General features: G+C 49.6%; 1 protein-coding gene across 1 annotated transcript in view; it reads right to left on the minus strand.

The window, feature by feature from the left end:
• PRKX (protein kinase cAMP-dependent X-linked catalytic subunit) overlaps positions 1 to 22,574 on the minus strand; it is a 92,925-nt gene that overhangs the window by 53,601 nt on the left and 16,750 nt on the right. Inside the window, exon 2 of the mRNA XM_024115470.3 lies at positions 6,352 to 6,520. Coding sequence (XP_023971238.1) covers positions 6,352 to 6,520 — 169 coding nt within the window. The remainder of the gene's footprint in view (positions 1 to 6,351; positions 6,521 to 22,574) is intronic.

The raw sequence follows: 22,574 nt of genomic DNA on the forward strand, positions 1-22,574 counted from the left end.
TACGTATAGCTGATTCACTTTGTTGTACAGCAGAAACTAACACATCATTGTAAAGCAATTATACTCCAATAAAGATGTTAAAAAAAAAAAGGTCAAGATGGTAAATTTTAAGAGGTACATTTTACCACGATTAAAAAGTTAAAACTGAAAAAATGTATTCGAGAGAACATATTAATCAATTATTCTATAAACAGCAAAAAAAAAAAAAAAAAAAGTGGCCGTCGTTGACAATGACAGGAACACACCGGCAGAGACGTCAGCTCTGAGCTCAAAGAAGCACTTTCCACCTTTGATTATTCCCTTTTATTTGCAAAGTCTGCAGTGAGCACCTCCCCTATGGCATTTTAATTAACTTTAAAGTTGGTCACAATTTCTCCAGAAGCTGCCGTAAAGCTGGACTTCTGCCATTAAAAGGAGAAAATGGAAAGCCACTCACGTCACCCCTTCTTGAGCCCCATCGCCCGGCGCAATCTGAGGTTCTGGAACATCCCTTCCACTTTCCGAACCGGCTCCATGGTAACCAGTGCCCCCCGCCCGCCCCGCCGAGGTGACCTGAACTTGTTTGGCCGTCCCCAACCCCAGGGTCCCCCCGTTGTGGTCCCCAGGGGTCCCAACACTCGGTGGCTCCATCTGATGTCTTCCCAAGGACGACCACTCGCTCGCTCTCTTCCGAGAAGGCTCCCTGGAAATTGCCCCACCTGGAACCCTCTCTCCCCCGTCCAACTTCCCAGGCGTATGCCAGGCCAGTACACCGCTGTGGAAGGCGGGGACGGGGTGACCTCGTGCTCCGTCCTTGCACCCCAGTCCCCAGCTGAACGCATGGCGAAGCACACCCTCCGAGGTACCCGGGCGTACAGTGTGTCCATCTAACCTCCCCAGAGGTGCCCTGGGGGCCCGTTCCCATCTCCTCCTCCTCCTCCTGAGTTACACACCAGCATCAAAGCTGGAGCTCCCACCCGAGTCCAGCCTTGCGTCCAAGGTGGACTCAGATTCCTCCCCATGTCCCAGCCTCTTGGCTGACCCGTGGCCCCTGCACCAAGAATTCCCCCCACCTGTCAGCCAACAAATGCCTTCTCCTTCTGCGAGATTCTGAGGCAGCACCCTCTGCGGCTTAGGATCTCCCGCCCCGAAGGGCTGACGATTCCATCCTTTTACCAACCACGCTGGGATCTACCAGAGCCTCATCGGGAACGTCACAGTTTCCCTCCATCAGGAGAATTCAAACCTCCATTTTATAAGCATCCACCTTGTCCCACCCCCCAAAATGCAAAATGGACATTTCGTTATGTTTGGACAAAGAACAAAACAAGTAATTGGGAAGTGGCTGTGTTCCTTCTGTCACAGCTGTCCCTTGTAGGCGATGGTGAAAGAGGAAGGAGAGCTATTTCTGGACTTTTGCTTCTGAAACTCAAGTGCAAGAGGGGTCAAGGGAAGTCAGAACAGGGTGTTCTTTCCTCCTTAACTATCAGAAAAGCCAGGGAACAGTTTTACTAACTACCCGTCCATGTGCCAATGGAGATGCACACCAGACTCAAGTTGTGGGCAGGAAGAAAGACCTTTCCTTTAGGCTATGGGCTCGTCCTCTCCAGACTATGACCCAAGTTCCTCTACGTGGAGATCCAAGCTGTCATTTCGCCAATAATGAGAAAGATGTGCCCCATGGGTGATGGACCTCTGAGTTCTTTCATACCCAGATCTGTAGGGGAAAGCCAATGAAACATGGCTGGCTAGCTGGGTCTTCTACTGCACAATGACTGGCGTGGCACTGGGACTGTCATTGGGTCCACAGGCTCATCACCAAGACTAAATGATGGAACTCCACGTGCAGGGGCTGGGACAGGAAAGTGAGAATGGACCCACACCCACCTAATCTCTGTGTGTGCCTGTATCACAGGCGTTATCAACCAACCATCCATCCATCATTCCACCCACCCATCCATCAGTCAACCTATTTGTCTACCATCTGTGTATCCATCCATCCATCCATCCATCCATCCAACCACCCACCCATCCATCCATCCATAATATCTACCTATCAATCTATTTATCTATCTATTTCTATATCACCTGCCTATCCATCCTGTCTTTCTTCCTTCCTTCCAACCATCCATCCACGCATTCTATCTATCTATCTATCTATCTATCTAACTATCTATCCATCTATCTATCTATCTAGGCAGTGGTCTGTAATCAGGACTATTTCACTCCCTGGGACATTTTGTGTCAACGTATAAAGACATTTTTTTGTCATCACACCAGGGAGGGAGTGCTCCTGGCATTGAGTGGGTAGACACCAGGGATGCTGTGTCCCCTGACGATGTTAAACCTCCTCTACTACACAGAAGAGCCGCCACCACAAAGAATTTCCTGTCCCCAGTGTCAGTGGTGCCCAGGTGAGAACCCCTGTCCTGGATCCCACCAACTCTAAGATGCCAGCAATTTCTATACGCACAAAGGGCGGGGAGCAGACGCAGGGTCATGGTCTAGGGGCAGGACACGAGCCTTCCTGCCCGGGAAATCTTGACTGTGTCACAATCCTTCTACACTGAGTTTGTCAGCTCTTCTAAAATTATCTCTACGCTGGCTGAACTGGCCTTCAGGATGGCTTTATCCCAGAACAGAATGCATTCTCTGATGTGTGTGTAATGAAGGTCCTGGCCGACTTTCAAAAACGCAACCAGTAGCACTTCAAATACCGAACGCTAATAACACCGTGGGCGAACTTGCCAAATCGTTCAAGGGGAAGTTGAAACTTGAGTCTTTGTTCGGTGTGATACCCGGGATCATCGGTATTCCATGCGGCTTCATGTGAATACAAGTAAGGCTCACTCAACACTTCCGGACAGTATGAAAGGCAGATGTTGGGAGAAGCAACTCATTTCCACGAGAAACTGCACAGCTGGGGGGATTCGATACCTGCTTCCCTCGTGGCCTCTTCCCACTAAATACGGTGCCCCATCCAGTGGCCCTGGGCACCCTACTCCCCCGTTCGCGGGGCTGGTCAGATTCAGCGCTCTCCCCCCCGTTACGTGTGGGGCCCCCTCTAGAGTCTGATGACCCCGGATCAATTTAATCCCAGTTTTCAAACACCGCCGGGTCCCTCAAGTGATAATGCACGGAAAACTTCCAAAGGCTACAAGTACTGTATAATAAGACCCCCGTGCACTGAAAGACCTGCACTTAGCAAGTCACTAGGTAGTAGTGTCCACCCCAAAATCTATATGCAAAATCTGTGTCTATATGTCCACCCCCAAATCCCCAGGACCTCAGCATGTGGCTGGATTTAGAGATGGGGTCTTTAAAAAGGGGGTGAAGGTGAAATGAGGTCACTAGGGTGGGTCCTGATCCCGTAGGGCTGGGGTCCTTACAGGAAGACGAGGCCAGGACACAGACACGCAGAGGGGCAGCCCTGTGGACTAAGGGACCAGGAAGAATTCCTGCCTCTTGGCCATAGCACAGTCGGACCCGACATATAAAAAGACCACATTCAGGTGTGCCTGCCCCCAGTGAGCCGTACGGTAACAGGAATATCAAGGTAGCAAAGAGACGGTCAGACTGCGGAGCTACCACAGTGCAGAGAGATCACACTCTTTAAAAGAGAAAACCCCATTTAGATAACCGGGGGTCAAATTCCATCCCACTGAAACTAGGGCTTACAGCCTTTGTGATGGCAACAATTTAGGTACTTATCCGAAAGCAAGGCACACCGGAATACAGAATCTGTGCCCCTCTGGATTCGGCAATCTACCCTACCTGATGAGGAAACCGCCTGATTAGCTGTCCAGGAGTAAAGGAAGCAGAGTCATCTGACTAAAGCTCTGTTTTTCATGCGCCTCCTTTCCCCTATTCCCTTTTAACTTCCCAAAGCTCAAGGATTCTATCCTGGGGAGTCCTCTGACGTAGTGAGAAAGCATCTCCAGAGCCCATCCCCTAGGCTGGTCCCCACTCCAGGAGACGACAGGGTCTGGTCTGTGTTACTTTGCTGGGGCTGCCGTAACAAAAGACCACAGGCTGGAGGGCTGACACAACAGAAATGCATCCCCTCCTAGTTCTGGAGGCTAGAAGTCCAAGATCAGGGTGTTGGTTCCTTCTAGAATCTCCAGGGAAGGATCCATCCGAGCTTCTGCTATAGCTTCTGGTGGTCGCCAGCCACCCCTGGGGTTCCTCGCCTTGTGGCCGCATCACCCCCAATCTCCACCTCTGTCTTCAGGTGGCCCTCTCCTCTCTCTCTGCGTGGCTTCTCCGCTTGTTCCAAGGACACCCATCACATCGGATGGAGAACCCACCTTACTCCTATAGGACCTCGACCTACATCTTGATTTTACACCTACGGAGAAAGACCCAACTTCCACGTAAGGTCACATTCACAGGTACCGGGGGTCAGGACACGACACACAATTCAACCCACAAGGGGGACTTCCCAGAATGGAAGCCATCCCCCAAGACTCCCTATAGCATCACCCTAACGCTTCCAGGGGGACGGGCCTGATCCCAGAAAACATGCGGTGCCCGCTCCGCGGCGTGCCCACCGCCCACACGCAGCCCCCACGGGCTTCCTCCCTCTTCTGCAAACTTGTGTCTTCTCAACACCAGTGTCTCAGACTTTTCGTTTTCACCATCAATTCCACCTGTTTCTCTTCCGTGTTCTCCCAATTTCACCGCGGAGACATAACAGCTCACACCACTTGCTTTCCAGAGCAAACCGGAACCCAGCGGGCCAGGTGCCCCGTCTTCCTGGGAAAACGCAGCCGCAAAGCACCCTCGGGGACACACCCTGGGGTTCTGGCTTGAGACTTCCTGTATTTGGTAAAAGCCCAAGACCGTTCTCCTAAATCACGTGCAAATGACTTGGCAACAGATAAAGGAGTCCACGTCTCCTTTACAAAATGTGTACTGAAAACCCCAGCAAACTGAACTCTTTACCCAGAATCGCGATTTCAGTTTCCAGAAGAGACACCAGAAGTAGCAGCTTTTCCTCTCTCCAGAAGAAGATCTACACGCATGAGATTTTCTACCCATCTTCCCACCACTTCCCAGCGAAGAGGAGACTCAGACCCGAACAGGGAGCGGTGGTGACTCCACTGCACCGGCGAGTTTTTTTTTTTGTTTCGATTTTAATGACTCAACAGCATGAGACTCTACTGACCCGTCCACACTGGCCCAACACGGCCTTTGGGCTTCATAAAAGGAAAGTGAGACAAGAAGTCAGCTGCTTCCCTTCTGCCACCCGTCAAACATGCCACCCGTCCCTGCTCCGAGTGACACGCTGTTTCGGGCCCTGGGGACATTGCTCCGGTGGCTGTGAGTTGACAGGTGTTATCTCCCTGCACTGGGGCACAGGCAAGATGCTCCGAGAGCAGGGTGGAGGCGCCGGTCTCTGTGTATCGCAGAGGCAGGCGTAGCGCAGAAGAAAGGCAGGTGAGGGTGAGGTGGGAGAGGCAGACGAGGGAGGCACCACAGGCGGGCGGGTGGCCCTGGGGTGACGACAGGGATGGCACCTCCCACCTTCTAGTGCAGGTCGCTTTCCTGGGATGATGGAAGGAAGAGCGTCTGAAAAGAGCCAGAGCCAGAGGCCGAGCCCGGCGCAAAGCCAGAGCCCGGGATGAGCCGCCTCTAGGACACTGAGCCCCTGGGGTCATTCCCTGCGGACTTGTCAGCAGGGACGCGTGCAGGTGAAAGGATCACTACGGCTGTAGTTAAAGCAAAGGACGCCTTGCAAGAGGCCGGTCTGGGAGGCCAAGGACAGCCGGGCACTCAGGCCAGCGAGGGGGGCCCACAGCAGGCTGGGCTGGGAGGGCGTGAGGAAGGCGGCGGTGGAGGTGGTAGCGGTGGCGGGCCCCCGGGGGTGGGGACGGAGAGCCCTCTGTGGACGCCCACACCGCTGGCCCCTGCGTGGGAAACGGCCTTACCCCCCGCCAGCAAAGAGCGTGGCCGAAAGAGAGACCCATTCGGTCCATGCCGGGCACCTTCGACTGGAAGGTTCTAGGAGGCCTCGGCAGGGGGACACGGAACGGCCCACTGGAGACCCAGGGAAGGATGTGTGTGAGCAGAGGTGAGCAGGTGACTGAGGTCCCCGGAAAACCTTGCCTGGACAGGCTGTGCAGGGAGCTGGGGGTGGGAGGAGGGGACAGAGCCTCTGGCGGGGCCCCAGGTGCCCCTGCGGACGCGCGGCTGGGGCAGGGGGGCGGCGCCGGGCGTCCCACCCTGGGCAGGCACCCGTGGGAACGGCGGCGCCTTCCTCCGCGAGGCCGGGAGCTGAGATGTCTCAGCAAAGTGGGACCCGCCGTGAGCGCGCTCCCTCCCGCCTCCTTGCAGGAACATCCACCTGGGCTCCGGGAGAAGGGGACTCACAGCTTGACCAGGAACGGGTGGCTGACTTCCTTCAGCACGGACTTCTCGTTGTGGACGTGGTGCTCCTGCTTCAGGCGGATGACATCCGGGATGCTCATCACCTTCAGGGCGAAGAAATGTGCGCTCTTCTTCTCGCGGACCAGCTGCACACGACCGAACGTGCCTGTACCTGCAGCGGGGAGGGGCGGTGTCAGCGGCCACGGCCCCCAGGGCGGGAGACCTGCACCCCGACCTCAAGAGAACCCGGACGCTCGGACGACTCAGCACCGGGCGATACACCTGGTGCGAGGGCTGGGTGACACGCACCTGTCCAGAATGGTCAACTGAACTGATACACACACACAGGATCACTTGCCCCCGAACTGTTCTTTAAGAGGGGCGACTGGCCATCCTTTCCGCAAATGAGTCATCCCAGAGGAAACACACCCACAAACACACACACAGGCAAGGGCAGAATGGAAAAGGATGCTAAATACACTCCTTCAGTGTGTCTTTTTCTTTACGTTTTCTAAATCGACACAAGACATAGCAAATAAGCTTATGGTTACCAGAGGGGATAGCAGGGGGTGGGGAGAGATAAATTAGGAGTTTGGGATTAGCAGATACACACCACCATATATAAAAGAGGAGAACAACGAGGTCCTACTGTACAGCACAGGGAACTCGACTCAACATCTTATAATAACCTAAAATAGGAAAGAATCTGAGAAAGAATAGATATGCATCTACACAACCGAATCACTCTGCTGTACACATGAAGCTAACACAACATTGTGAATTAACTAGACTTCAATTTAAAAAGTTGGATAAAAAAAAAAAATCAGAAGATAACTCTTCCCATGAAAAACTTGTGAGTATCCCCGCCAGGTTCCTATTTATCCCACGAAGCACTGCACGAGAGGCTAATAAACTCAAAACTGTAGTACACGTGTTGGTGATTGCCACCGTCCTGTCAAAAAAAAAAAAAAAAAAAAAAAAAAAAAGGCTAAGTGGTGTAACACAGCCCTCCTCACAAGCTCCTTCCTTTAACCCATCAATGCCAGCTCAACGCACTCAGTGTTGCTGTTAAAACTTGCCAAGGGTTAGAATCAAGCGATGCAGATAGTAACAGAGAGAAAAATTTTAAAAGTGCAACCACTACAAACATGAAAGGAAATCAACAGAATAAACATAAAAGGAAATCAAACCCTCTTGTGTACCGTGCTGGGACACGGTCAACCCAATGTCTCTTCTTCCTCCTCCTCTTCGGTCTCCCTCCAGCCCCTCTTCATCCTCTGAGCCTCACCGTGGGGTGGGGTCCAGCTGCTACCCCCTCCCCCAGGCCGGCAATCACTTAAGGCACCTCTGAGATGAAAGATCCAAAGGAATTTTATCTACGGCCAGAGAAAAGGTAAAGTTGGGGGCAGAAAAATGACATCTGCATGTGTGAGCCTCTGGAAGCTTATCCAACACGGCTGTCCTTTCTGCCCCTGTTTATCGAAGAAATACCGCAGAGGAAGGGGCTCTCCCAGGGCAAGAAGGTGTGGAAAACGGCCAACGAATTGGGGCTCCCTGGCTGGAAAAACGCTAATCGACATGATGAGAAAGCAGGAAAATAGGAATTCGAGGATGGCTCGCAGATGAAAAAGACCTTCAACACAACCATAAAGCCACCTTCTCCTCTTTCACAGAGTTGGGAATGCCATTTACGGCACATGGTAACATGGAGAGGAAAACAAAGTTATACCTAAGCAATACTTCTGGGGGGGAGGGAATTTTCTACAGATTAAAATTCTCAAGCTGCAAAATAAGTAAGTACATCTACTGGCTTACGCAGCTGGGGTGAGGGACATTGATAAGTCACCCTGGCTTTTAAAGGAAGTTCCCAATCGTGAATATTTTATGATTGCGGAAGTAGAAAGTGACGTACAAACATGAAGGAAAGAAACTGTGCCAGAAGCAAATGATGAGCCCCAATACATTTTTTTAAAAGTATATCCTCATCAAAAGATAATTCAGAAGTAACAATAGAATTGTATCACAGTTAGGCAGCGGCGTGTTGACAAAGTTCTGTGGAATCAGGTCAACACAGAGAGGCATGTAGGGAAAGGGCTCTGAGGAGAGTGCATTGATACAGTTTAGGTGTTTTCATGAGAACGCTGGTGTTTCCATTTGGTAAAGGGCGCATGAATGGGAACTGAGGACACTGGCATGGCGTCTAGTGCGAGCTTTGCCTTTGACTTGTTCTATGAACTCAAGGCAAACAAATTAACCCGTTTGGACTCATACTGTTTTCATCTCTCTGACAGAGCAGGTACATTACTATATAAACGTTATCAATTGTCTCGCCACACGCTAAAATTCTAATGATGAGAAGAAAGACAACACAGCTATGACTCAACAGATTTATTTATTTTTTTACATTTCTGCCTGCAACATCTTTTAAGCTTGCTCTGAGCTGTGTGTGCTGTACATAGAGAACGCAAAGCAGAGTGTCTGCAGCGCAGAGACGGGGAAGTCCCTCAGCACCGCAATCAGATTACAGGATGATACAGGGAAACCATCTTGTTGAAGGCAGATGAAACCAGCATGCTGTAATTTTTAAGCTGACTGGCTTTAAGGCACTGAAGACAGAGACAACATTCAGTGGTGCTGGTATGAAGTTGTTATTGCAGTAGAAAGAAAAAGGACAAACAGCTTTTCCTGCTCGGTATTGGCAGGCTCTCCAATATACATGCCCAGCTCTGAATATCTCCCGTTAGAAAGCAGGAAAGTCCGCCTTTTAGCTTTGCTGCAGGTAAGGATGGTTACATGACCCACCTCTGCCCAATAAGAGACGAAATGGAATATTATTCAGCGTAAAAATGAAGGAAGCCCTTGTTGATGACCTATTTTATATACAGTAGAGTGTGTATGTTAATCCCAAGCTCCTGATCGATCTCTCCCCCTCACGTTTCCCCTTTGGTAACCGTCAGTCTGTTTTCGAAATCTGTGAGTCTGTTTCTGTTGTGTAAGTAAGTTCATTTGTACCATTTTTAATTAGATGCCACAGATGAGTGACAGCACACGATCTTTGTCTAACTTACTTCACTTAGTGTGATAATCAACTATACTCCAATAAAATTAAAAAACGAAGGAAATCCTGCCACTTGGGACCTCACGGATGAGCCTTGAGAGCATTATGCTAAGTGAAATAAGTCCAACAGACACACACACACACACACACACACACACACACACACACACACACACACACACTGTATGATCTCACATATATGAGGAATCTAAAAAAAGGCAAACTCCTAGAAACAGAGTCGACGGTGGTCGCCAGAGGGGAGGGGTGAGAGATGGGGGGAATGGATGAAGGGGGTGAAGAGGTAGAAGGTTACAGTTACAACATAAATAAGTCCTGGGGATGTCAAGTCCGGCATGGTGACTACAGTTAGTAACACTGTACTGTTTACTCGAGAAAGCCGCTAAGAGAGGAGATCTTAAAGGTTCTCATCACAAGAAAAAAATGGGTAACTATGTGAGGTGATGGGTGTTAACTAGACAGAGTGCGGTGATCACGCTGCAATATATACGAATATCCAACCATTGTGCCGCACACCCAAAACTAACATAACGTTCTACGTCAAACACACCTCAAAAAAACGGGGAGAAAAACCAAACCCTATTTCTCAACTCCACTGCAATAAAAATTTAAAAAATAAATAGAGGGGTCACCTTGAACACAAGGTATCTCTTCACTGTGAAGTCACAACAGAGTGGGGAAAAAAAAAAAGAACTGCAGAGTGAGGTGTGAGAAAGTGCAGCAAATGCATTTCGCACAATCAGAAGGGACTGACCTGCCCTCTTCCTCAGCCCCAAACCCACAATCTGTCCGGACAGGAGGGAGGTCACAGAGGGACCATGGGAAAGCCTTTGCCCTGCAGACTCCAGGTAAAAAAAGCGGCCGCCTCCTTTTGTCTTTGAGAACCCATAATGTAAATGAAGCAGATGGAAAATCAAAGAAACTAGGATTTACGTTTGCGCGGCTCACTTTAAGATTGCTGGAACTGAAAACGCTTGGGGAAAATGCATACAGAATGAGGACGGTAACGGTAAGAGTAACCGTAGAATGCCAGGTAATTACAAAAGGAGAAAATGTGAACCACTCTGGGTTTTATTTCGGGGTTTGGGGATCAGAGGGGTGATGACAGGGAGGCCACGCCCTCTGATTTCACCCTCCATTCCCCTCTGGTCTCCCCCCTTTTCCCGCAGCACGTTCTACAGAAAAAAGCCACTAACGGACCAACGCGCCAGAAAACCGACATCGCCTATTTGGACCCTACTCAACCTCTGTGCTGGGAGGGGACCCACAGTGGGCCTGGTCCTGTTTGGGTCACCTACACACAGTTTTTCTAAGTCTCCTCCCACCAGTTGAGGGTTGAATTGTGTCCCCCAAGAGACAGATTCAATTCTTAACCCTGGGAACGGGAGCTTATGTGGAAACAGAGTCTCTGCAGAGGTGATGAAGTGAAAAGGTCTGAGATGAGGTCCTCCTGGAGGAGGTGGCCCTACACCCAATGACAGGGTCCTTCCAAGAGACAGAAGAGGACAGACACAGACACAGAGGAGAAGCCACGTGAGGATGGAGGCAGAGACGGGAGGGAGGCGGCGGCCACAAGCCCAGGGACGCCTGGAGCCCCTAGAAGCTGGAAGAGGAGGGAAGGACCCTCCCCCGAAGCCTCTGGAGGGAGCGCGGCCCTGGGGCACCTTGACCTCAGACATCTGGTCTCCAGGATTCAGAGAGGATGAATGTCTGTGGTTTTAAGCTTCCCAGTTTGGCGGTAATTTGTTATGGCAGCTCCAGGGGTACAAATTCAACCAAGCAACGCAAGGATTCTTCTAGCATCCTTATTATTTAATCACCTAATACTATGTGTTCATGTTTTTGCATACAGAGCCTAACAGGATTTTTCCTTATCTTCCTCCTGTTTGAGAACACGTTTGGAAATGAAAATTTACATTTTTCAAATACCCCAACAGGGATCTGCTCAAGTCTTTGGATACACATCGATGTGGTCTGGGAAATCTGGGGAAATTTAAAGGCCAACACTGAGGACACCACACTCAATTGTCTTTGTCCAGATAGTTGATGAGGAGACACTCAAGGAAAACAATTAGAATTCATAAAAAGAAAAGCCAGTCTGTTCTGGAAAAGTGATGAACTTTCCAAAAGCTTATCAAAAGAAGCATGCAAACCATGAGTCTGCTCCAAGACAGAATAGGATGATAGCTAATAATAGCAACATTTTCTGGGCAAAGGAAACACTGCTGGGTTTCTGCTCCGGTGGGGTAGGCCCCGTGGCTGTCCTCACCAGGAACACGCCCCCGCCAGAAAAGGGAATTTCTCTTGGAGACTCTGAAACAGGAAGTTTCACCAGAAAGACAGCCAAATTCCACATTCCCTTTTATGAATTGCATTTGCATTTCATGTTTTAATTACTGGAAGTGAGAAGATTCCTCCTCTTACAAAGGATTTTGTAAAACTGTGTACGCATAATGTCTCCTGCGAAAAATGGACATAATTAAGCTTACTGTTATGACACAGAAGTCTGGCTTCCCAATGACTTTTTTTTTTTTTATCCTTGAGACTGCAGCAATCAAATGAAATACGCAATACCCCTCTATCTTCTTCTAGATACCTCTGACAAAATTTAACCTCGAAGAAACACACGGCTTTTTTATCACTTTACATCGTGGAGATTGTCGGCAGTGACATTATCTTACACACTTCCGTCTTGTGCTTTAAGGAAAAAAGACTCCACAAGAAAGGACGTATCCACTCTTTGATGATGAAAGGGGTAGAAACAAACCCTTTGAGGACATGTTTAAGGAGAACATTTATTTCACAAATAAAGGAAAAGACAACTTGAAATAACAGGATCATTGTAACAACCCATGGGGCAGAATCAAAACAGAAATTCCACCAAGGGAGAAATTAGCAAAGATTGGTTAAATGTGCAAAGGGAGTCCTGTACATAAAAACCGTATTTCCTGTGTTCTGTTGAAAATTAGGGAACCGAACCATTTTTTAACCTGACGAGAAATCACCTTTTCTTTTCTTCCTGTTTCAGAGATTCAGAAATAGTACTGGTTCCCTAAAAATGACTGAGTTCATGCTTTGAAGGGTCTGCTCTAAATAGGATGAAGCCTGGGGGGAGGGATAAATTGGGAGACTGGGATTGACATATACACACTACTCTACATATACACACTACTCTATATAAAATAGATAACTAATAAACTCCTACTGTATAGCACAGGGAACTCTACTCAATACTCTGTAATGGCCTACATGGGAAAAGAATCTAAAAAAGGTGTATGTATATGTATAACTGAATCACTTTGCTGTACACCTGAAACTAACACAACATTGTAAATCAACTCTACTCCCATAAAAATTTCAAACAATAAATCAACAAATAGGATGAAGTCTCGTCCACACAGCAAGGGAGGGGCAGTTCTTTGATTATGCAAACAATTCTTAAACACACACACACATTTTCCATTCTGGGTCCATGCTGGGGATGAAATAATTCTGAACAGGAGGTGCCACGGCTGTGGAGATGGATTCGGGGGGGTCTGAGATGTCAAGACCTGTCTTTCACATTTGTGGGCCGAATCCGGCAATGAAAAACGTCAGCTTCATCCTTCTAATCCATTCTTTACCCAAACATCCCAGGGTGGCCTCCCGGGTGTTACCTTCTTACAAGGGATAAGTACCTTCTGGACCCAGAATCAAAGCTCAGATTTCGTGCAGAGAGCCTTTCAGTTACCTCCACTGTTACCCAAAGAAGGCCCACTCGGGAGATCCTATAAAGCCAGTTCTTGGTTTTAACTTCGTCCTTTGCTTACGGAGGATGTTATCACTGGGGGTCCCGGAGGAGGGCACGTGGGGACTCCCCTCTGTGGACTATTCTACAACTTCTCCTGCGTCTTCAACTACTGAATTAATCGTCTTACACTATTTCATAATAAAAAGTTCTGTTAAAAAATCGCGTCTGTCGTACACCCTAGAGGATCCTATGCCCCACGTGACCATCTTCAAGAAGCCCTGTGTCCGAAATCCATAGATTCCAGATTTGACCAGAGACACTTTGCTAAAGGCATCGGTAGAGAAGGACCGATTGTACCAGCTCACCTGCCTTCTTTTTCTTAAGCTGACTGTATCCCCCCCGACCCCTGTCAAAAACAGGAAGGAACGGATACACAGATACGTGGACAGATAGAAAGAATGGAGAGATGGATGAAGGACAGACAGATGACAGATAGATATGGGCTTTGTAAGCCTATTTCCCAAAGAGGAGATAAAACCTCATCACGCTCCACCTGACAATTACCTGTAACCTCCATCTTCATTTAGTAACAGCCGATGCAACTTTAGGACAGTCCAAACCACTCCGTCAAACCTTAAAGCACAGAGAGCTGGGAAGAGGATTAAATACACCTGTCACCCGGCTTCTGATGTCAAGAAACCTCACTCCCGAAGACTCCTGGAATCTGGACGCCAATGAATTTCAACTCACTTCCCACAGCTGTCTGATAGAGAGAAACCTTTTTTCGTTTAATATTTATTTTACTTATTTTATTCTTGGTTGCGTCGGGTCTTAGTTGCGGCATGCGGCGGGCTCCTTCGCTGCGGTGTGCGGGCCTCTCTCTAGTTGTGGCGCGAGGGCTCAGTAGTTGTGGCGCGCAGGCTTAGCTGCCTCGTGGCATGGGGGATCTTAGTTCCCTAACCAGGATCGAACCCACGTCCCCTGCATTGGAAGGCGGATTCTTAACCACTGGACCACCAGGGATGTCCAGACAAAAGTATTTTTTTTAATGGAACTATGGGTAATTTACAGTGGTGTGTTAGTTCAGTTTACAGCAAGTGATTGTTTTTTATATATATATGTGTATTCATATATATATGTATATATATATATTCTTTTTCAGATTCTTTTCCATTATAGGTTATTACAAGATATTGAGTAGAGTTCCCTGTGCTATACAATAGGTCCTTGTTGTTTATCTATTTTATACATAGTAGTGTGTACCTGTTAATCCCAAACTCCTAATTTATCTCTCCCTCCCACGACCCACCATCCCCTCTGGTAACCAGAAGTTTGTTAGAGGTAAAACTTTTTCAGGGGAGCATCTCATGATCACAAAGAAACCAACTGCAAGAGTTCTTAGCATGTATCCACCCCATCCTGAAACAGTCTGCACCCGCCCCTTGTATACTGAGCATAATTACACCCAAATGGTAACGACAATTTCTGAATACCTGTTTATACTGGTAGGAAGGGAGCTGAGCTAAAGCTCAGAAAGAGGTGACCCAACCGTCTCTAAAGAAAGACCTGCCTTACTGGCCATCCCATCCCCTGCATCCTCCGCTTCTCTGCAACCTGCGATCTCTCTTGAAGTTACGAGGCTCAGTGTGCCCTTCACTGGGGTATCCCAGATGCTAACAAAACAGAACCAGCTACGGCCAAGGGGACAGAGAGTGTGGGTGGAGGAGACCCAACCCTCCCTGAAATGCAGGAGAAAAGACAGCCGACAGGCCGGTGGTGGGTGGAAAACTTCCACGGGAGCAGAGCTTCCAAGAAAGGACGGCATCTCTCCCCTGTGGCGCTGGGAAAGAGGGTATGCGGCGGAAAACGTGCTTCAAGCCAGGTCCCCTCAGCTCCCCACACCCTGGGTGTCACCCGCTGGGCCAGTGGGTTGAGCTCTGCGTTGGGTTTCGAGGGAACATTCTTCTTCCTCACACTTCTCTATGGCCGAAGTAGGTTAAGGTACAGAGGTTAACACAGGATGTATATAAATATCAAGGGCTGCAACTGGGAGACTTCTGAGCGACCCAGTGACCCTCAAGGGGCTACAGAGGGGTATGGACCACGTTTCAGAGCCGAGGCTGCCTGAGGATCACACCCCCCCGGCCTCGTCGTGCCGTGGCCTCTGATGCAGCAGTTCTGCAAGATGGGGGCCGGACAGAGGGTGACATACCCCCAGTTCGCTAGCATTCCCAGAGGTGGGAAGAATTCAGCGGACCCGTAGGTGAGGCTGGGACACGGCAGGCAGCCTCAGCATCAGCAGTGTCACCTGGCCACCCGGGGGGATCCGGGGGACCCTTCCAACACCCTTCCACCACCAGTGGACCCCCAAGGGTCATCAGCAGTCACCCCCTTTGCCTGGAACCCCGCCTGCAAGGTGTCGGAAATCACTCGTCTCCTCCATCCGACGGGAGCAAAGGTTTTATCTCCTTAACTGTTTAGACAAGTGAAATTAGTTTGGAGATGTTTAAACCAATTGAAAAAAGGACCTATAATTTCTAAGGAGGCTGAAAGAAGGCAGTATGTGAAGAAAATGTCAGTCCACTCTTGATAGTGATATGTACTTCTCTATGTTGAAAAGACTTTTTTTAAAAAAAAAAAAATTTATTTATTTTTGGCCGCGTCGGGTCTTCGTTGCTGCACGCGGGCTTTCTCTAGTTGCGGCGAGCGGGGCCTGCTCTTCGTTGCGGTGCGCGGGCTTCTCACTGCGGTGGCTTCTCTTGTTGCGGAGCACGGGCTCTAGGTGCGCGGGCTCAGTAGTTGTGGCCCGCGGGCTCAGTAGTTGCGGCTCACGGGCTCTAGAGCGCAGGCTCAGTAGTTGCGGCACACGGGCTTAGCTGCTCCGCGGCATGTGGGACCTTCCCGGACCAGGGCTCGAACCCGCGTCCCCTGCGTTGGCAGGCGGACTCCCAACCACGGCACCACCAGGGAGTCCCTGAAAGGGGCTTCTGCAGAAAGATACAAGATACTAAGTTGGGTACCTGGAGTCGGCGGGGTATGCGGTGATGGAGGCAGATTGATGGGGGCCAAAAACAGGGATGCCTTTCCATGTATAATTTTCACTTTTTAAATCTGTGAGCTGTAGAAATGTTTTAGGTACACGATAGTTAAATCTCTGTTAAACTGATCAATTCAATAAACATACATTATATAATTATTGCAAGATAATTACTACACCATAATGAAAGAATGTATCACTGTAAAACCCAGTTCTTTTCCTTGAGGTTTCCCCCCTTAAGGTAACATCAGAAAAGCTTATAAACTACAATACATGACATCATGTGTCCCAAGCCTGCAGTTCTCCTTTTCAAAGTTGGCTTTTGGAAATTATGGCTGCAAACTAGTACAACCTTCTGTTTTACAGGGGAAAAAAAAACCTTTAGAAGGGGGCTTTTTTTTTTTTTTTTTGCGGTACGCGGGCCTCTCACTGTTGTGGCCTCTCCCGTTGCGGAGCACAGGCTCCGGACGCGCAGGCCCAGCGGCCACGGCTCACGGGCCCAGCCGCTCCGCGGCATGTGGGATCCTCCCGGACCGGGGCGCGAACCCGCGTCCCCTGCATCGGCAGGCGGACGCGCAACCACTGCGCCACCAGGGAAGCCCCTAGAAGGTGCTTTTTAAAGAATGGGTGCTAACTCTGATTAAAATTGGAATTGTGGAACCGCACCCGTTGAAAGGGTGAATTTCATGGTTTGTGAATTCTCTCTTAATTACGAAAATTTACCCCCAAAAACGCGTGCTTTGGATAAAGTTATGAGGATTTTTTTTTTAAACTTGGAATCTTTAACTTCAAAGATCAGCTGATTAAACTGGACAGAATTCAGCTGAGCCCCGGGTGGGAGGGGTTAGAGTTGTGAGTTCACTAGTCTAGACAGATTTAAAAAAAACAAAAACAAGCAATTCCCTCAGAACGTTGCTGAGTCAAGCCACATTCCATCTCACAGTGCCCTACGGTAGAACAGATATTTCAGAACAACAATTCTTCTATTTACAGATGAATTACTAAGTTACACCCTCTCTTAAGAAAGATACAAAATGTATAATCACAAAAGAAAAAAGAAACACAGGAAGTCCCTCACACCAACCTCAACAGCTAACGCATGTAACACAAGGAAACGCCTGGAATTCCTGGCCCTGCACTGGGCTCCCTAAGAGCAGATATGAGGGACTTTGAACCGCGCTTGGTGACTCTTCACCCAGGAGCACAAAGGTCGCGGTCTTTGTACTCTGCCAACACAAGCCGGGCAGGTTAAAAGTCACAGCCCTGTACTGTACCCAGGGTGGGATGTGATGATGTCATAGCGCCCCCCGAAGTTACGAACAGTGCACCGCGACGTTTCTTGACCTCAGCGTAATTGACACTCTGGGTTAGATAACTCGGGGGTCGGTGGGGAGGGCGTGTGCTGGGCCCTGCGGGCTGTGCAGCAGGATCCCTGGTCTCCACCCACCACATGTCAGTAGCCCCCCCCCCCAGCATTTCTGACACCCCAAACGCCTCCGGACATTGTCAAGTGTTCCCCCAAGGAGCAGAACCCCCTTGGTTGAAGACCACTGGTATAGAGAGATGGATGATGGATGGACGACAGATAGAAGATAGATCATAGGTAGGTGGCAGATGATAAATAAGAGTGATGACAGATGATAGCTAGATAGAGAAAGGTGATAAATGGAGGGATGGATGGATACATGGATAGGCAGATATAGAAGACAGATGATAAATAGATGGATGGATAGATATAGGTATAGATGGATACATACATACATAATAGAGAAATATAGAGAGGGTAGATAGATGACAGAGAAATGTAAACAGATAATAGATGGATAAATAGATAATAGGTAGACTGGTAGATGATAGAAAGATATGGATAGATGAAAGATTTATAGATTTGATAGATGGTACATAGATATAGATTAATGATAGGTGGATGGATAGATGATTGATAGACAGACACGGTCTCTCATGTTGATAGAGAGATAGACAGACAGACAGGGTCTCTCATGTCAACGCAGAGATTCTCTGCCTCAGCACTACTGACACTGGGGCTGGAAGAGTGTCGGATGCGGGGCGTGCTGGGCCCCGCGGGCTGTGTTGCGGCAGCCCTGGCCTCCATCCCCCCAGCTGTAACCATCAGTAATGTCTCCAGACGCTGGGGCTGGATGAGTGTCGGACGCGGGGCGTGCTGGGCCCCGCGGGCTGTGTTGCGGCAGCCCTGGCCTCCATCCCCCCAGCTGTAACCATCAGTAATGTCTCCAGACGCCGCCAAGTGTCCACTGGGGGCAGCATCGCCCCCAGTTCAGAAGCACCAGCTCAGAGCCAGACGGCCCAGTCGAACTTCCTGTGGTGACAGAAACGGTCTATGTCCGCGCCGTCCAACCCGTGGCCACAAGCTCACAGCGGCTCCTGAGCCTGGGAGACTGGCTTGGATCGTCTTTCGCGCGGCCAGCAGCTGTCAGGCCGGACAGCCTTCAAGGTGCCGCAACTCAGCTCACGCTCAATCCTTGCGTCAAGTGTCGATTTGCCCCTCTGGAAATGCAGAGAATGCTGCACCTCTGACAACAGATGGTTTATGTGGCCCACGCTGTGAAGACCACCTAGCTCTCTAAGCAAAAACGGGGTCAGGGACTTCCCTGGTGGTGCAGTGCTTAAGACCCCACACTCCCAGTGCAGGGGGCCCGGGTTTGATATCTGGTCAGGGAACCAGATGCCACGTGCATGCCACGACTAAGAGTTCACATGCTGCAACCAAGGAGCCCGCGAGCCGCAACTAAGACCCAGTGCAACCAGACAAATAAGTATTAAAAAAAACCACAACTGGGTCAATCTAATGAAGCGAGGCATCCGTCCCACCACTACTGATATATTGCCGTGTGTTGGACGCTCTGCATGATTCGGAAACAGCCACAGTCCACACAAGGCTGGTCCCTGATATCTTATTTTGTTTTGTTACCATCGTGCGGGAAAGGCTGGCAGCAAACGTTAATGACAACAGCCATCCTGACTCTGACGCGCTCATCTGCGTTGCATGGGCTTCTTAGGCTGCAGGACTTCAGAACACAAGTGTGTTGAGGAACATATGGATGGACCTCACCTTGGGGTCGGGAAAGACCTTCATTCTTGAGGAAGGGAAGTTTCCAGTGGAAACTGGAGGGTGGGGCGGACTGGGAAGTAGAGGCTCATTGAGATTAAGGACGGGCGGGACTTCTCTCACGGTGCAGCGGTTAAGAATCCGCCTGCCAATGCAGGGGACACGGGTTCCAGCCCCGGTCAGGGAAGATCCCACGTGCCGCAGAGCAATGAAGCCCGTGCGCCGCAACTACTGAGCCTGCGAGCCACAGCTACTGAAGCCCGCGCTCCACAACAAGAGAAGCCACCGCAATTAGAAGCCCGCGCACCACAACAAAGAGCAGCCCCCGCTCGGAGGAACATATGGATGGACCTCACCTTGGGGTCGGGAAAGACCTTCATTCTTGAGGAAGGGAAGTTTCCAGTGGAAACTGGAGGGTGGGGCGGACTGGGAAGTAGAGGCTCATTGAGATTAAGGACGGGCGGGACTTCTCTCACGGTGCAGCGGTTAAGAATCCGCCTGCCAATGCAGGGGACACGGGTTCCAGCCCCGGTCAGGGAAGATCCCACGTGCCGCAGAGCAATGAAGCCCGTGCGCCGCAACTACTGAGCCTGCGAGCCACAGCTACTGAAGCCCGCGCTCCACAACAAGAGAAGCCACCGCAATTAGAAGCCCGCGCACCACAACAAAGAGCAGCCCCCGCTCGCCACAACTAGAGAAAGCCCGCGCACAGCAACGAAGACCCGACGCAGCCAAAAAAATAAAATAATTAAAAATTAAAAAAAAAAAGAAATTAAGGATGGCAAAGGCCACAGAGAGAATGGAGATTCATGAGGATGGAGGAAACAGGGCAAGAGAAGGCAGGGATTTTGAAATCCTTCCATCGCGTTCTTTAGGCAACGGATTACAGGAAATCACGCGGCAGGCCGGGGGAAGTGCCTGGCTGATCTGAGTTCGGCGTGCTTTCCGTTTTGTTTCAGAGATTTCCCTGCGGTTGCAGAAGCCAGTAGGAAGGACGAAAGACTAGTGTGGAGTGAAAGAACAAATCCTGCATGAGGCTGGAGGGGATGCGCTGGGAGAGGGAGGGAGGAGATGCCCACAGGGTAGCACTGAGGCACCTGAGAAGGTCGTGATTGAAAACTTGAAAAAAGATCCTGTACTTTTATAAAAATGTGTTTTATATAACTTGACAACGCTAAAATATAGTAGCATTTTTTGAGAATGTTATTGTAATATATGTTATTGTTTGCAGACTTTTATGCATAATTCACTCTAAAAGTATACAGTGTATGGTCTAAGAAAGAAAAAAAAAAAAAAAAAAGACAGGAAACAGGAAACCCTGGCAGGTGTCCAAAGGGTCCACTGAGTTGTTCTGTTTTGGGGAGGGTGGTGACAAGTTCCATGTTGGACCCTGCAGATGCCTGGAGGAGCAGGGGTGTACTGGGTTCAATCGAGCCCCCAAAGATTCACGCCCACCCAGAACCTTAGGATGGGACCTTATTTGGAAACAAGGTCTTTGCAGAGGTGATGCAGTGAAGGGTCTGAGATGAGGTCCTCCTGGATGAAGTGGCCCTACATCCAATGACAGTGTCCTTCTAAGACACAGAAGAGGAGAGACACAGACACAGAGGAGAAGCCCCGGGAAGACAGAGGCAGAGACGGGAGGGAGGCGGCCACGAGCCCAGGGATGCCTGGAGCCCCCAGAAGCTGGAAGAGGAGGGAAGGACCCTCCCCTGGAACCTCCGGAGGGAGTGCGGCCCTGGGACACTCTGACCTCAGACGTCTGGTCTCCAGGACAGGGCAGGATGGATTCCTGTTTCTGTAGGTCACCTGCTTTGTAATGATTTGTAACAAGAGCCTCGGGAAATTAACATAAGGGGCCCCCCTGGATGTTGCGGAGAGAGAGACAAACCCACCCAACAGGCACTGCCTTGGAGACCACCCTGCAGCTCGCAAGAGAAAGGTGCAGGTGACGGCTGTGCCTTTGGCAGCCACCAGCTCCAGGATGATAACTGAAGTCACAAAGATGGATCAGATCACCCTTTAGACTTTAGAAAATTCTCCTTTGTAATATCCAGCCATCCTGCTGAAAACTCTTTTGTTTCTCTTTTATTGGAACTTCCTATGATTGTTGATGGATACAGTATCTTGTCAAACTTCTCTGAAAATAGGACTCAAAGTGAGACTCTGAAAAAACTTCCTCTTATGTTCCCTTGTTTGTTTTCACCTTCTCTTAGGTTCCCTGAATTACTGGCTCTCTCTGGGATCTCAAGTCTTTTGCTACCTTGATGTCTCAGACTGTGTAAACCTACCGAACAAGGCGAGTTTGGTGGTTGTTTCCTGCTAAGAATGAGGGTCTACAGAGGACCGCTCAAGTTCCCACGTGTGAGTGAGCCTGGGACCCGCGGCATGAGAGACTTAGGAGAACGTTACCCTTAGACAGCAGCCGCTGCCTTCCGTCTCTTTACTAACTAAACGGTTCCAACAGTGCTGATGGTTTTCTGGGCACCGTGCTCATCACAGGAGCCGTGGAGTTCTCCAGGGATCCCCGTGCTTCGTTACTCAATCCTTACTTTTTTCTTTTTTCTTTTTTTTGGCCATGCCACGCGGCTTGCGGGGATCCTAGTTCCCCGACCAGGGATTGAACCCGGGCCCTCGGCAGTGAAAATGCCAAGTCCTAACCGCTGGACTGCTGGGCAAGTCCCACTCAGTCCTCACTCTTGCTAGAGCTCGTCTGGGGTCTGGCGTGCCCAGCCCTCCCCATGCTGCTTCCTCCACACTATCCTACACACTGCCGCCCGCTCTCGGTTGTCCAGAAGTCTGATGCAACTTCTAACCCGTGCGTGCCACCTGCAGCTCCTTCGTGATGTCTGTCTGTACCTACGTTATTCCTCTGTTCCTGAAAATAAACTGTATTATCAGTTTAATGGAAACCTGGGAGAGGGAGACTACGACGGGTGTGTGTGTGTGTGTGCACGTACCAGCAAGCAGGTGGCATCTGTGTGCAGTGAGGTTGCCACATGACATCAGAAGTCTCTGCACTATTGATACTATGTGTACAATAAACAACTCATGCAAAGCTACTGTATAGCACAGGGAACTCTACTCAGCGCTCTGTGGTGACCTAAATGGGAAAGGAATCCAAAAAAGAGGGGATATATGTATACGTAGAGCCGATTCACCTTGCTGTACAGCAGAAACTAACACAACATTGTAAAACAGCTCTACTCCAATACAAATTAATTAATAAAAAAGTCTCTGGCAATATTTACAATGGGGAGAGGCTGGAAATAAATTACACACACACACACACGCA

This window comes from Physeter macrocephalus, chromosome 7, assembly GCF_002837175.3.
Source record: "Physeter macrocephalus isolate SW-GA chromosome 7, ASM283717v5, whole genome shotgun sequence".
Lineage (NCBI taxonomy): Eukaryota > Metazoa > Chordata > Mammalia > Artiodactyla > Physeteridae > Physeter > Physeter macrocephalus.